General features: G+C 37.4%; 1 protein-coding gene across 1 annotated transcript in view; it reads left to right on the forward strand.

Annotated features, from left to right (window-relative positions):
- LOC121382616 overlaps nucleotides 1–13,870 on the forward strand; it is a 47,023-nt gene extending 33,153 nt beyond the window's left edge. Inside the window, exons 16-18 of the mRNA XM_041512144.1 lie at nucleotides 3,748–3,819; nucleotides 11,188–11,357; nucleotides 12,808–13,870. Coding sequence (XP_041368078.1) covers nucleotides 3,748–3,819; nucleotides 11,188–11,357; nucleotides 12,808–12,941 — 376 coding nt within the window. The 3' untranslated portion in view covers nucleotides 12,942–13,870. The remainder of the gene's footprint in view (nucleotides 1–3,747; nucleotides 3,820–11,187; nucleotides 11,358–12,807) is intronic.
- The last annotated feature ends 1,716 nt before the right edge of the window (nucleotides 13,871–15,586 follow it).

The raw sequence follows: 15,586 nt of genomic DNA on the forward strand, positions 1-15,586 counted from the left end.
TCCCCCTTCTTTATCTCTTATTCTCCTCCTGCATCATCATCATCATCATCATCAACATCATCATCAGCTCCTCCATCATCATAATTATAATCATCTCCACCATCATCCTCATCATCATCATCATCCTCATCGTCTCCATCATCATCATAATCATCAGCATCTCCATCATCATCATCATCGTCGTCATAATCATCATCTCCTCTATTATCCTCATCGTCTCCTCCACCACCATCATCATCATCATCATCATCATCATCATCATCATCATCATCACCTCCATCGTCCAGATTTGGAGTCCGGTTGTGTTCGTAAATACCACCATCTAGACCAAGGGTTTTTTTATGTCCCAAAGCTTATCAGCCAGTGTTGCTCCGTTAAGGTATTCAACATTATATCACTGTCACTGGGGTCATAAAGCAACTTGGGGGGTGGAGTTGAGGGGTTGGGTTGACAACGAATATTCTGACCACCCCACTTCGTAGTTCGTGGTATTAGTATTAAAAGTCTTCATCACTACTACCAAACTCCGACGCAAAAATGTGTTGCAATTAGAGTTTTCGTCAGGGAATCGAATGCAAGTACGATTGTTCGCTTTGACGATGTGACTAAATCATACTGAATCGATCGCGAACACACTCCTTTTCTTGTCATCCTAAACGCGCCACAATACCGATTAAAGTAAATTATTCTTACATATACTCTTCCAAAAACGTTCAGTTACACCTGACTTCTACATCATATAATTATTTCAGTTAAATGTAACATATTTTATTATTAAGTGAGATTGTTTATATAACTATAGTCCACCCCATTCTGGATTTGAAGTGTTAACGCTGAAGTGTGTCAAGTGATGTGAATCAATCATGGGGTGTCAAAATGTTCAGTATCGGTTATGTCCTCCTCGTGCTGCAATCACAGCTGCACAATGATGACGCATGGATACAACAAGATTCTGAAAGGTGCGTCGGGAAATGTTGTGCCATTCATCCCGTAACGCCAAGTACAGGTCCTGTAGTGTTTGTGGCGAAGGGTTCCTTCGGCGATCCAGGACACCCATAAATGTTCAATTGGAGATAAATCTGACGAACTTGCAGAGCCATGGCAATACACGAAGGTTGTTTTGCTGCAGAAAGTCTTGGCAGACATGTGCAATGTGCTACCTGGCATTGTCGTGCTAAAAGATACCACCAGTGAAGTTAATCAGGTGAACGACGTGATGCTGCAGTATCTTGTCCTGGTAGCGCTGGGCATTGAGCGATCCATGATCTCACACCAAGGCAGTATGACCATCATGGTGAATCCCAGCCTACACCATGACACTACTACCACCGAATCTATCATGTTCCAGAAAATAATTGATAGCGTAACGTTCATCATGACGTCAATAGATTCTGGAACGTCCATCTGGTCTAAACAAAATGAAGCGAGATTCATTGGAAAATAGAACTGTTCTCCAGTGGTCACGTATCCTTCGAATATGTTGTTGACACCATCGTAGTCATTCAGTGAGATGACGTGCCGTCAGAACGTTGCGTCTCACAGGTCCCATTGCTCGAAGACAAGGCTGACGTTAAAGGTGGTTTTGTTTAATGACGCCACTGGAGAACATTGATTAATTAATCATCGGCTATTGGGGGTAAAACATTTGGTAATTCAGTTTTTTTAAAATAAATATTTACTGTTCCAGAGCATATAGCAGTATCGGGGTTAGGAGCCCCGAATCACTGCTTTACATATATATCCATGTTCTAAGCAACGACAAAATATGTTAGTAATAACAAAACTAATAGAAACTGATTCAGACTAAAGTTCAACACATGCATACACTTGGACATGGGCAGTGATCTATAATATAACAATATATTTTTATGATCCGAGATTTAAATGAGAACAGAGAAAATGGCGAATAAGAGGAATGAAAATCAGAAGGAAGAAAATTTAGAAGACGAAGAGGAAGAAGAAGAAGAAAAAGAAGAAGAAGAAGAATACAAGACAGAGATTGATGGTATAAGAAAAAAGAAAAGAATTTGTTTTGTATAAAACCTGAAACCCAGCGATCTCCGAAAAAGCCATGCACTAAATCAGTCTTAATGTATATTGAAAGAAAGAAAGAAATGTTTTATTTAACGACGCACTCAGCACATTTTATTTACGGTTATATGGCGTCAGACATATGGCTAAGGACCACACAGATTTTGAAAGCAAACCCGCTGTCGCCACTTCATGGGCTACTCTTTTCGATTAGCAGCAAGGGTTCTTTTATTTGCGCTTCCCACAGGCAGGATAGCACAAACCATGGCCTTTGTTGAACCAGTTATGGATCACTGGTCGGTGCAAGTGGTTTACACCTATCCATTGAGCCTTGCTTAGCACTCACTCAGGGTTTGCAGTCGGTATCTGATTTAAAAATCCCATGCCTCGACTGGGATCCGAACCCAGTACCTATCAGCCAGCCTGTAGACCGATGGCCTAACCACGACGCCGGTAAATATATATTGCTACATGTATGTGTATACATTATATTTTCATAATAACAATATATATATATATATATATATATATATATATATATATATATATATATATATATATATATATATATATTATGAAACTGTCATCTTTCAAAGCATTTTTAATGTATGATTTTACTGCTTTTACAAGTGAAAGATAGTATATGAAATTTGTTGTTATATGATATATATTTATAAATTGATCATAAGACAAAATATCACCTTGTTCATTGAATAGGTCACTTAATAATTACTTTGCTAGCATAATTTAAAATTATAAATAGTATCCGATCTATAAGTATTTCACTATTATGCCAAATGTTAGTACATAAAATATCGTTTAAACTTTCGTATTTCGAAGTTGGTTGACTTTTCCCGTTATGAAATAATCTCCATATATATATATATATATATATATTATTAATTCATTTGTTGATACGTTTGTAACAGACTTAAAACGATAAACCCACGTTGAAAATATGTTATACGTATTTCTCTTTGGTATCAATAATAAAAGTAAATAGCATAACTATTAAAATTTTGGAGAAAGGAATATGAAACATTCATTCCAGGATGGTGCGCGGGAAGTAGCCCAGTGGTATAGCGCTCGCTTGATGTGCAGTTGGTTTGGGATCGATCCCCGTCGTTGGACCATTGGGCTATTTATCGTTCTAGCCAGTGTACCACGACTTGTATATCAAAGGTCTCACTACACAGTTGAGTTCCGGGTGAGAGTTCATTCACCACTATATTTCCTAATTGTGACATATTCACTTATAGGAACTGGGAAATAATTAAAACAATGTGTATGTTTAATGTTAAGCCTTCTGGGTATATTTTGCCCATGTTATTTTGTAATATTATGAATTGACCTTTTGGGACATTGGTGTATAGCACAAGAGACAGCCGGAGTGATTTGGTTAATGAACAACCTGTTCGGACTGGTATTACAGCCAGATGCAGCCATATAGCAAAAAACTGAGACGGAAATGTTCTCAATTTTGGAGTGAAAATAAATGCTTATATAATGTATGTTCGCAATGGTATATGTTGTTAGTGCCAACGAGAAACCGTTCTTAATTTAACATGGATTTCAGTGGCAGATGACATCTGTGTAGTGAGACCAAAGACCGTGGTATGTGCCATCCTGTGTGGGATTCCTCCCTGACTATCAAAATCAATGTGTTCTAGTGGTGTCGCTAAACAAAACAAACGTTAACTTTTGGTTTCATTTCAGGATGGGTCGCTACAGTTCCGAGATGTTCCGAGCCTGCAGACTAGTTGTGGACACTGGACTGCACTATTTTGAGTATGTATTAATGCGCAATCGATTAACGCAGAAAGGTGCTAAGTGCAATTTTCATAGTATGGAAATAGGTGCGATTTATGGTTTGACCACGCACGCACGCACGCACACATGCACGCACAGCTTGGGCAAATAAATATTTTTTTTTGCATTTTATAAATATGCCTTGTCATTTCTATGACTATTTTGGTCACTGAACACGAATCCAGTGGATGTTTTTGTCTACGACCACTTTTTATATCCGGAACTTTAATTTATTCAAAATGGCAGCAAAGCTTCATCACATTTTGTATATTTTGTAGCTTTTACATCCTACACCCTATGTAATATATCTATATATGGGTTTTCTGGGTCACAGAACATGACAATGATACTTTCAAGTAGGATAGATTTCATATAGAGGCCTTTACTGCCTTTTTGCACAAAAAATTTCATTTTCTACATGATATCATGAAATTTCATTATATTGTTAGCAGCTTGAGTGAACAGTTTGTGAGTCATGTCTTCACCATAATTAATACCAAAACATGGGTCTGTATCTTTATTGTTGAAAAGTGATGACATAAATGTTCCGAACCATCCTGTTATATCTGCACACACAGTGCACTGTGGACAGAACAGAAAACGTGTACTTGCTTCCTATCAACAGGCTCACGAATATCAACCAACACGAAAACTGTTCCACGGGTTTCCTATTTTATAAGTAGCACGCTTTCTGTATATTATGTACCAGAAAAAAAGTCTTCAGGTGACTAAAAAACCCCAGTTGAAATCAAACTGTTGGTAAAAAGATTGCATTGATTGATTAAATGTACAAGTTTACCCCAAGACGGAAAAAAACCTATTCTGGTTGACTGAGACATTTAAGAATATCGCAGAAATGAATTTTTTTTTTGGGGGGGGGGGGGGGGGGGGGAGAGGTATGTTTCGAAATTCAATGACTGGCCACTATCTCGTTCAATATATCAATAAAGACAGTGGAATGGATTAAATGACGATAACTGAAAATAACGAAGAACTTATGCCCCTGTACCACTAAGGTGTCAGGCATAAAATAACGAAGAACTTATGCCCCTGTACCACTAAGGTGTCAGGCATAAAATAACGAAAAAGTCTGCTTGAATAACTGGCATGGACAATATAATGCAACAATACACCTTCCATTCATAAACATTAAGTTCCTTTAACTGGCATGCGGAGAAAATATATGACCAGAGAAGGAACGTAGCATAACAGAAGAAGCAGCAAGAAAAGGTCAAAGTAATGAGCTAAATTAGTTCTGCCACAGAGGTTAATTTTCGAGATTAAACTAAGAACCCAATCGGTGAGTTTATGAAGGAGTCTTTTATACTGTTTGAATGCACATTATGTTAGTGTTGGAGGTGTTGCTGGTGCCAAAGTCAGGGTGGAAGGTGATCATTCAAACTACATCATATTCATTTGTGAACTCAACTATTAAAGGTAAAATTTCTTTTGTTTAACGACACCACTAAAGCACATTGATTTATTAATCATCGGCTATTGGATGTTAAAGAACGCAACTGATACGGTAGAATTCATTTACCTCTTTTCTTTGCCCATTTCTTGCCGTTTGTGTATTTCCTTACTACGCAAGGTATACATTATGCATAATATTATTAAAGGCAGTTTTTTTTAAATCTCATTTTAAAACTTCATGTTAAATTATACCTTTATGTACTCCATTTTCAGAGTCTTATCTTTTTTTTTTGTAACTGGTTTTGGTGTATCAGTCAGTTATTGACATTTTAAAATAGTTTTTGACTTTGGTTTCGAATTATTCTCATACTTCATTTTTATGAAATGTTTCACAGTCAACCAATATTTGTTTAACCACTGCTCTTTCTGTCTTGTGATAAACATATATTATCCAATCAAATACAAACTTCCTTACATACAATTTCGCTTGCACTGCCCTTTCTAGATGCTTGAAGTCTTTTTTCTGATGCATTGTATACAGACAGTATTATGCTGATTAGGAAACCACCAATTTTCATTTTTGGTTGATACTCATAATTATATTTGTAAACCTGTGGATAGTCCTCAGGGTCAACGAATAAATTATTTTTGTTGTTCTCTCTACACTGCAGATAAAACAGCATGATTCATAGGATTTTGTCATCCTTTTTTAACATAGCTGCGGGACATAGCCCAATTGTACAGCGCTCGCTTGATGCGCAGTCGGATCTTCGATCGATCCCCGTCAGTGGGCCCATTGGGCTATTTCTCGCTCTAGCCAGTGCACCACGACTGGTATATCAAAGGCCGTGGTATGTGCTATCCTGTATGGGATGGTGCATATAAAAGACCACTTGCTGCCAATCGAAAAGAGTAGCTCATGAAGTGGTGACAGCAGGTTTCCTCCCTCAATATCTGTGTGATCCTTAACCATATGTCCGATGCCATATAACTGTAAATAAAATGTGTTGAGTGCGTCGTTAAATAAAGCATTTCCTTCCTTTTTTAACATCTTATTTTAAATATGGTGAGCAGATGAACCAATTACTAAGTGTGCGCTCAAACTAATGAAAAAAATCCAATGAAGTACCGCATGTTTAGTGCATACATACACAAAGAGCCTCTATATGAAGTCTAAGCTACTTATAAGTGTCATATTTATGTTTTATAACCCCCGAAACCTACATATTGATATATTACACGGATTATATGCTCTAAAAACGTTTTAATTCACGGCAAATGACGAAATTTGGCCGCCATTTTGAATAAATTACAGTTCCGATTATAAAACGTGACAGGAGACCCAAATTTCCACCGGATTCATGTTCAGTGATCCAAATGGCCATAGAAAATGCTAGACATAAAAATTCGACCTGGATTTGCCCAAGCCTACACACACACACACATACACACACACACACACACACACACACACACACACACACACGTGTACACGAGAAGACATCAAGTTAAGACATCTACTTTGCTGCTGCACAAATGAAATGAATGCACAGATGCGTAACGAAACACCTGCAGCTCAGAAAATGGGTTTATTGACATACTTCCATAGTTGTTGATTTTTTTAGACGGTGTAAGCCGATAGCAGTTAAAGGGACCATCGTGACTTTGCAACCATTGTAAAATATTGCCAAATAATAAACCATTGTTAACAACTAAAGTTAAATCTGGAATACAGTTTCTTGTTTACAATATCTGTGTCTGTATATCGAAAGTGTTTCTGGTCGTCCGGATGTTTGTAGCAGCTTTTATTTCAGTTTATTTCCTATTATTTTCCTACGTACTTGATTATTTGGAGGTAAAATGCAGTGTGTGCTACTACAAATACTTGGATAACAAAAAACACATTGCATACACAGACATTGGCATTTTAAACAAGACACTATACACATATTATATAATTTTAGTTGTTAAAAATGCTCAGTTGGTTAAAAACCAGGTACAATGACTGCAAATTCATGTCAGCCCCTTTAAAACGGAATTCTTTACGTACAAGGAGCGACATGCAGCCCAGTGGTAAAGCGCTCGCTTAATGCGCGGTCGGTTTCGGATCGATCCCTGTCAGTGGGCCCATTGGGCTATTTCTCGCTCCAGCCAGTTTACCACCACTGGTACATCAAAGGCTGTGGTATGTGTTATCCTGTGTGTGTGATGGTGCATATAAAAGCTCCCTTGCTGCTAATCGAAAAGAGTAGCCCATGAAGTGGCGACAGCGGGTTTCCTCACTCAATATCTGCGTGGTCCTTAACCATATATCAGACGCCATATAACCGTAAATAAAATATGTTGAGTGCGTCGTTAAATAAAACATTTCTTTCTTTTTCCATATAATCGTAAATAAAATGTGTTGAGTGTGTCGTTACATAAACCATTTCCTTCCTTCTTTACGGGGGCGAGACGTAGCCCAAGGGTAAAGTGCTTGCTTGATGCGAGGTCGATCTGGGATCGATCCCCGTCGGTGGGCCCATTGGGTTATTTCTCGTTCTAGCCAGTGCACCACGACTGGTATTTCAAAGGCCGTGGTATGTACTACCCTGTCTGTGGGATGGTGCATATAAAAGGTCCCTTCCAGCTAATCGAAAAAAGTAGCCCATGAAGTGGCGACAGCGGGTGTTCTCCCTCAATATCTACGTGGTCCTTAACAATATGTCCGACGCCATATAACCGTAAATAAAATGTGTTGAGTGCGTCGTTAAATAAACCATTTCCTTCCTTCTTTACGTACATACTTACTCATAAAAAGTCACTGCTGATAATGTTGAAACGTTACGCACGTACGACTTTCAAAAATAATAATGCAAATGAGACAGATTATTATCCAAATGTAAATAGTATGTCAAATAACTACAGGAGTGCCTTCGCAAAATGTTTTACTCATTATTTAGATATAATTCCAATCTCTAAAAATCCCTTTATTATAAACCCTTGGATTGGTCAAATTCGTATCACGTGATGATAAAAACTGGCATTCATAGCACCATGAATCTCAGTTTAGCACTATTTTTGGCTATATAGCCGGAACTACTTTATGAATTATGTCAACAAAGGAATCCCCGAGGAATTTCCTTGAGATTCTATTTTTAGACATCAAACAGTAATCGTCTGCTGTCAAACTTCTAAACATCTTCACATATAAATTATACCATACAAAATAGGTCGCTTCAGACATTTTTATTAAAGGTTAAAAGTTATTGAAATTACTTACGTTATATGTTTATAGTGAATTCAAAATCCCACAGCTAAAAATCTATTTTGCCGATCCAAAAAAAGTATATAATTCCAATGGAATTTGGTATTTTACAAAAGCGATTTCAAAAACAAAATTCAGTCAGTTCATGCCAACCATTAGGAGTAACGCGCATTCAACGGCATTGTAGTATGACGTACACAACACATAGTTTCTAAGTTTGCGCGCCACTGCGATGCAATCTTTAAACGAGTCGGGTTTTGAAACTAGGCATATCATGTACATGTCGGGACACAGGAACGAAGCTTCAATTCGAAGCTACAACAGAGAATGTTCCACTTTCCAAAAACTAAACATGAGCATGGCACTGTCAAATCTCACGAATACTTGTGTCGAACCACTTGAAGTCACACAATGTGACACATGCCAAAACCATCCTGTTGCCACTTCCACAATTACAAGGCCAGTAAACACAGAAAGTCGCGACACACCTGTTTCATCCATTTCCGGAAAAATTGAAACCACTTTCTCCATGTCAAATCTATCAACACATGGAATTATCACGCACTCAAAATTTTATAACTGTAATTTCAACGTCGTAATTGGTCAATCTGGACAGTAATCAAAAAATGGCGCCCATCCACAGTTCGTAGTTAAATATTCATACACAAACCGCTTCACATATAAATTATAGCATACAAAATAGGTCGCTTCAGACATTTTTATTACAGGTTAAAAGTTATTAAAATTACTTACGTTATATGTTTCTAGTGAATTCAAAATGTTTTTAGTTGGTATTGACATTTAATGCAAAAAACTAATATGAATTGTATTAATGATTTGTAACATTGTCATTCTCTCATTCGGCTACGCCATTCATACAGTGTGTAAAGCGGTTTTGCGTTTCATACTAGCATGAAACTCAAAATATTTCACGTTCAATTCTTAAATGCATTAGGTTTTTTATATATCTTTTTATGAGTGTTATTAATGTAGTACAGTGAACTCATCTAAACCGGACATCCTAGGGACCAAGTAAAAAGGCTGGTTTTAAGAGGTATCCGGTTTAGAGAGGTTCTCTTATGTACAGATTTTTAAAAAGGGACTATAAAAAATGTCCGGTTTTGAGGTAATTCCGGTTTACCGAGGGTCCGGTTTTGAGAGGTTTCACTGTGTATCTACGTCCTCTTTTCATATTAATTATTATCATTGCTGGTAGTTTCTCACAATTCCTGTAAGGAATGACTTGTATACCTTTATATTATAACTTAAATTACATGTTATTATTGTCTACATACGGTGAGACTTAAACGTCTGTCTGTCTCTCTGTCTGTCTGTATATATGTCTTTCTATCTGTCTGTATTCGTACAATTGCCAAAGGCACTTGCCCTAATTATTAGACAATATAGTTTATTACATTCAAGTTGTAGAAAGGTTCCAGAAATTTTGTTTGACAATATAATACTAATATAACACAACTTTTTTTGGGGCATGAGCAATTGCTTTTCCCTACAATGGGAGTCTTGCCCATAGCAATAAATACTGTATCTAGATATTCGACAAGTATTTTGACAAGTAACTACTGATTTGAGTTCCATTCCACGAAGTGATCTTAACGCTAAGATCACCTTAAGTGCATAAGATAGTTTTGCATTTGAGATGATCTTAGCGCTTGGATCGCTTCGTGGAACGAGGCTCTGGAGCCTAACTCACAAAGCTGTATTAGTAGCTATATGATGCATCACTGACCAAAATGATGGCTGATGATATTACATATTTTGAACTTGTGTATACTTCGGTAGATCCATTCAACTGATTGGGTTTTTTCTCGTTCCAACCAGTACAACAACTGGTCAACGGCCGTGGTATGTGCTTTCCTGTCTGTGGGAAAGTGCATATAAAAGATCCATTGCTACATTAGAAAACATGTAGCGGGTTTCCTCTGATGACTACGAGTCATAATTACCAAATGTTTGACATCCAATAGCTGGTGATAAATTAAATAACTGGCTCTAGTGGTGTCGTCAAACAAAACAAACAAACGTGTGTATACTTTCCTCCCTCTTTGGTGAAACTTAAAATATTCCCATCATTTTAGATGAAGTGACACACTTGACAGCTATGGTGGCAGTCCTCATGACGGGTGCCACTGGTGGGGCAGGATATGCTCATCTTTTGCGAACACTTGATATTATCACTGCTTTGACATTGATTCATGAATGTATGTCATCACAGCTGCATATCTTTTACGTGCATTTTTTTTTCAACAGGCAAGACATATCATACCACGATAGTTGACATACCAGCCGCTGAAAATTTGCATTTCGGGATTACCCAATGAGTCCACCGGTCAGGGCCGCATTTAGACCTTATTGGTGGGGGGTGGAGGGGCCCGGGGCACTTCAGGTTCGGGGGCCCCTCAACATAGAAATTAAATTACATGACAAATAAAAAAAATTAACTAATTTTATAATTATTACATTATTTTATACAGGAAGTCCTTAGTCTGAGGGGGCCCCTCTGGCAGCTCCCCCCCCCCCCCCATTATAAATCCGGCACTGCCACTGGGAGTGGGGTGGGAGTCGATCATAGAAACCCAATCACCTCTGAGAAATGTATCTCACTACCGTGAAAGTTCCCATGAAAGTAAATATCAAGTAACAATTATATCTATTTTGTTTCAATATAGTTGGACGCAAGAAAGAGCCATCGAATATATGCTGAATAACACGGCTTACTCCCGCAACGACCTCACGACGGAAGTGAACCGGTATATGACCTGGCCCGGTCAGGCATGCGCATACAAGGTTGGCGAACTGAAGCTAAAAGAACTGCGACAGAAGGCCTCCACGCAACTAGGTTCGTTATACCACTAGAACAGTTTTAAAAATGAAAATATTTCTTCATTTGTGTGAATGTATATGTGTATGTATGTGTGTGTATCTGGGTGTATCTCTGTCTGTCTGTCTATCTATGTATCTATCTATCTATCTGCCTTCCCGCCCGTCCCTCCCTATCTATCTATCTATCTATCTGTCTGCCTTCCCGCCCATCCCTCCCTATCTATCTATCTATCTATCTATCTGCCTTCCCGCCCGTCCCTCCCTATCTATCTATCTATCTGCCTTCCCGCCCATCCCTCCCTATCTATCTATCTATATATCTGCCTTCCCGCCCGTCCCTCCCTATCTATCTATCTATCTGCCTTCCCGCCCATCCCTCCCTATCTATCTATCTATCTATCTATCTGCCTTCCCGCCCGTCCCTCCCTATCTATCTATCTATCTGTCTATCTGCCTTCCCGCCCGCCCCTCCCTATCTATCTCTCTCTCTCTCTCTCTCTCTCTCCCTCTCTATCTATCTATCTATCTATCTATCTATCTATCTATCTATCTGCCTTCCCCCCCGTCCCTCCCTCATCTATCTATCTATCTATCTCTCTATCTGCCTTCCCGCCCGTCCCTCCCTATCTATCTATCTATCTATCTATCTATCTATCTATCTATCTATCTGTCTGTCTGTCTGTCTGTCTGTCTGTCTATCTATCTTATCTCTGTTTATATAATGATATAAGTCTGATTTTAATTTAATCATATTCATATACTTACCTTTGTTTGGCATCAAATAGCCAATGTGTATTTTGTGCTAGGGGTGTCGTTAAACATTCATTCATTAATTTTACTCTTATCTGTCTGTGTGTCTGTGTGTCTGTCTGTCTATTATTCATACATATTTTTGAAGGTTTTAAAACAGTTATTAACGTTGGACTATCTAATTCAAATCAAATGTTACTGACTACTCGACCAATCAAAGCACTACTGACGACGAAATGTTACCTAGACAGGGAATGACGTCGACGTTGGATTGTGTCAGATTTGCTGACCAAGACCAGAGACGAAGAGACAGTAAAATCTCATGTCAGTCATCACACTATAGGCAGAGGGCGGAGGCAGCATATAAACTAATGTTATTACCAAGGAATGGCTGGAATTTAAACTCTACCCCCCCCCCCCCCCCCCCCCGTCTCTCTCTCTCTCTCTCTCTCTCTCTCTCTCTCTCTCTCTGTCTCTGTGTGTGTGTGTGTGTGTGTGTGTGTGTGTGTGTGTGTGTGTGTGTGTGTGTGTGTGTAAGTGTAAGTGTAAGTGAATGAGTGAGTGAGTGATTGTGTGTGATGTTATGTTTCTAGGGATGACCTTAGCTGTAGCTATTAACAGTATTACATTATGAGGAATATTTATATTGTGAGTGCTAATTTCACGATGTCCACAGTTCCATGGGATAATTCTTATTATGATGGATTTTTTTACAGGTTCGCGTTTTGATGTCAAAGAGTTTCACTCGATAGTACTAAACAATGGACCAGTTCCCCTAAGAGTGCTAGAACAACTGATTGACGCCTGGATACACAAGGGTCAAGGACATTCCATACAGCCAATCGGATAATGGTCTACGTCAATGCTATTGTTGGCTGATTGTTAATGTTTTAAATTTTATTATTATTTATGTTATTTTATTTTATTATTATTAGTTGTTTAATATGGTCATTTTGGGAAATTATTGAAAGCAGATTTCGACCTGAATCAGTTTTTGCTGCTTTTGTCGTTATAATTTTCACAAGAATAGAGGAAAACATTATTATTTTAATATGAAATATGTATTCAAGACAAAAAATATTAAAAATCAACAAATGAAAACTATTTGAAAAAAACTCAAACATTTAAAACAAACATGCTTAAATCTGGTCTTATTTATCACTCTGATCTTCCAATATTATCCAGTATTACCGCGTGTCCAAACGACCAATCAAAACACTAGTGACATCAAATTTCAGTATGGTAAAAGTCATATTTCTTTGTCATCTGGTATTTCCCTAATGATGATAAAACAGTCAATGATTTTTTTTATAACAACAAACATTTTTTTCATAATCACTGTTATAAACAACAGATGGACAGGACATTTTCCTCCATTTTTACCAATTCTAATCTAAGTAAAAGCGACTGTTTGCTTTTAAAATCAAACATTGTATTGTTTCTAATATATGTAACAATCACACACACACACACACATACACACACACACACACACACACGCATGCACACTCACACGCGCACACACATATACACGCACACACACAGTGCAGATTAATTTTCTGACCAACAATGTATTTCTAGAACTGTATACAATTATTGTCAATTGTAAATTGTAAATTGTCAATTAATCATCGTTTATATGACAATTGCTAGTATAAACTCTTAACTTTATTGTATTAAGTTGTATGTAATGCCATGCCATTTAGTTAATGTTTACATAGGCCAGTGATTGATTTGCCAATACATTTCATTTATGAAATAAATATTGCTTAAATGACACCTTTCTTGTTATTTCTAATTTTGTAATTTAAATGACATCGTATTGTTTCTGGGTCGGATGCAAGATGTTTCGTAGGGAGATAGTGCAACCCCAAAAGGGTACCTAGAATATTCCGAAATAGACCAAAAATGCATTACTTTATATGAAGTACCCACAAACATTCAAACGTTTGAGAGATGTAGAGTAGTCATGCTTTCATCCAAAATAAAGATGACATCTGTTCTTGGAAGAATCATATTGGCTAAATTCACATTTGCCCATCTGGGTAGGTTTATGTTCTGGAGCATTTCTAACAAAGATGCTACGAATGAGGATGGCACTGTGCAAGTGTAAGGGATATAGGCCAGTTTCATGAAAGTGCTCTGTTCAAAACCTTTCCTTTCTACCAGGAAATACAAGAGAAAATCGCTTACTTCAATGGTTCTTTATAATAGTCCATGGGCCAGATACCGAAACCCTCCCCCATCTAGGGATTTTTGAAGACAGGTATTTTTAGATACCCCATTATATAAGATATTTAATATTTGCTTTAATAAGTTTTAGTCGGAAAAGATGTTTACACTTGATTAAAACCTGATTTTGGAGGGTATTTAAGAACGAGAATACCACATTTGTGTCCGTTAGATACCATTTGTCTTACAACTCGTTGTTTAAAAGCGTATCCAAAATTGCTTTCGCTCGTAAACTACGTTTTAAAACAACTCGTTGTATGATAAATGTTATCTAACAGCCACTCGTGTAGTATTCTCTCTTTATAATACATGCATGTATTAGGTTGGAACTTTATTTAAAGATATTATGTCATTCGAACTGATTCATAATCGAAATTATGATATTGGGGCAAATTATATGGCGTCCGTTTTGCACTTACAGGTTTCGTATATATATATATATATATATATATATATATATATATATATATATATATATATATACTCTTCAACAAAAGTAGGGGAACTCTAAGAATTTACAATTGCCACAATTGTAAGGTATATTAGCTGTGGGGAATGGTTATAATTTTATGATAATAGTGAATTAATTGGGCAAACATTACAACCGGTAGTTCAGTATTACAGTAGGCTTTATGACCACCAAAGATCTTGAAGGACGATTGGGGTCATAAGTGAAATTTGAAAGATGACGTTTTTTTATCAGTAAATCGCAAATTCAAACAATAAAAATAACTAAAAGCAAAACAATAACAACTGTATGATCAACAGAATGAAAAAGATTGACAGAAATAATGTTCCACGGTGATTAATCGACCTTCCTGGAAATGGTCAAAATCGGGAATGACACCCACGCACGTGCACGGGCAACTACGTGATGCACGTGCAAACTATGGAATGTGTTTCAGTGTGTTGATAAACAGACCTGAACGTTCTTTACCAGGATGTCTGTGGTCAAAACGTATGTTTTGTCTAATAGTTGATATTAACATTAATATTTCAGGTTCCCCTACTTTTTTGAAGAGTATATATAAATGTGTTGACAATAGAGTATGGCCTTCAGTTAATTTATATAGTCAGATCTTTATCTCATGGAACTTTATTTCTTGGTTGTATGGGTCTTGTGTACTGTTATTTTACCAAAATGATGATTTACTGATAAGTCATATGGCGGCCATTACTCATTTACATTTCGTGCCATGGGACAAACATTGCCAAACATTAACAAAAACACCCACAAGGCCAAACAAACGAATTCACGCGGGG

This window comes from Gigantopelta aegis, chromosome 2, assembly GCF_016097555.1.
Source record: "Gigantopelta aegis isolate Gae_Host chromosome 2, Gae_host_genome, whole genome shotgun sequence".
Classification (NCBI taxonomy): Eukaryota; Metazoa; Mollusca; class Gastropoda; order Neomphalida; family Peltospiridae; genus Gigantopelta; species Gigantopelta aegis.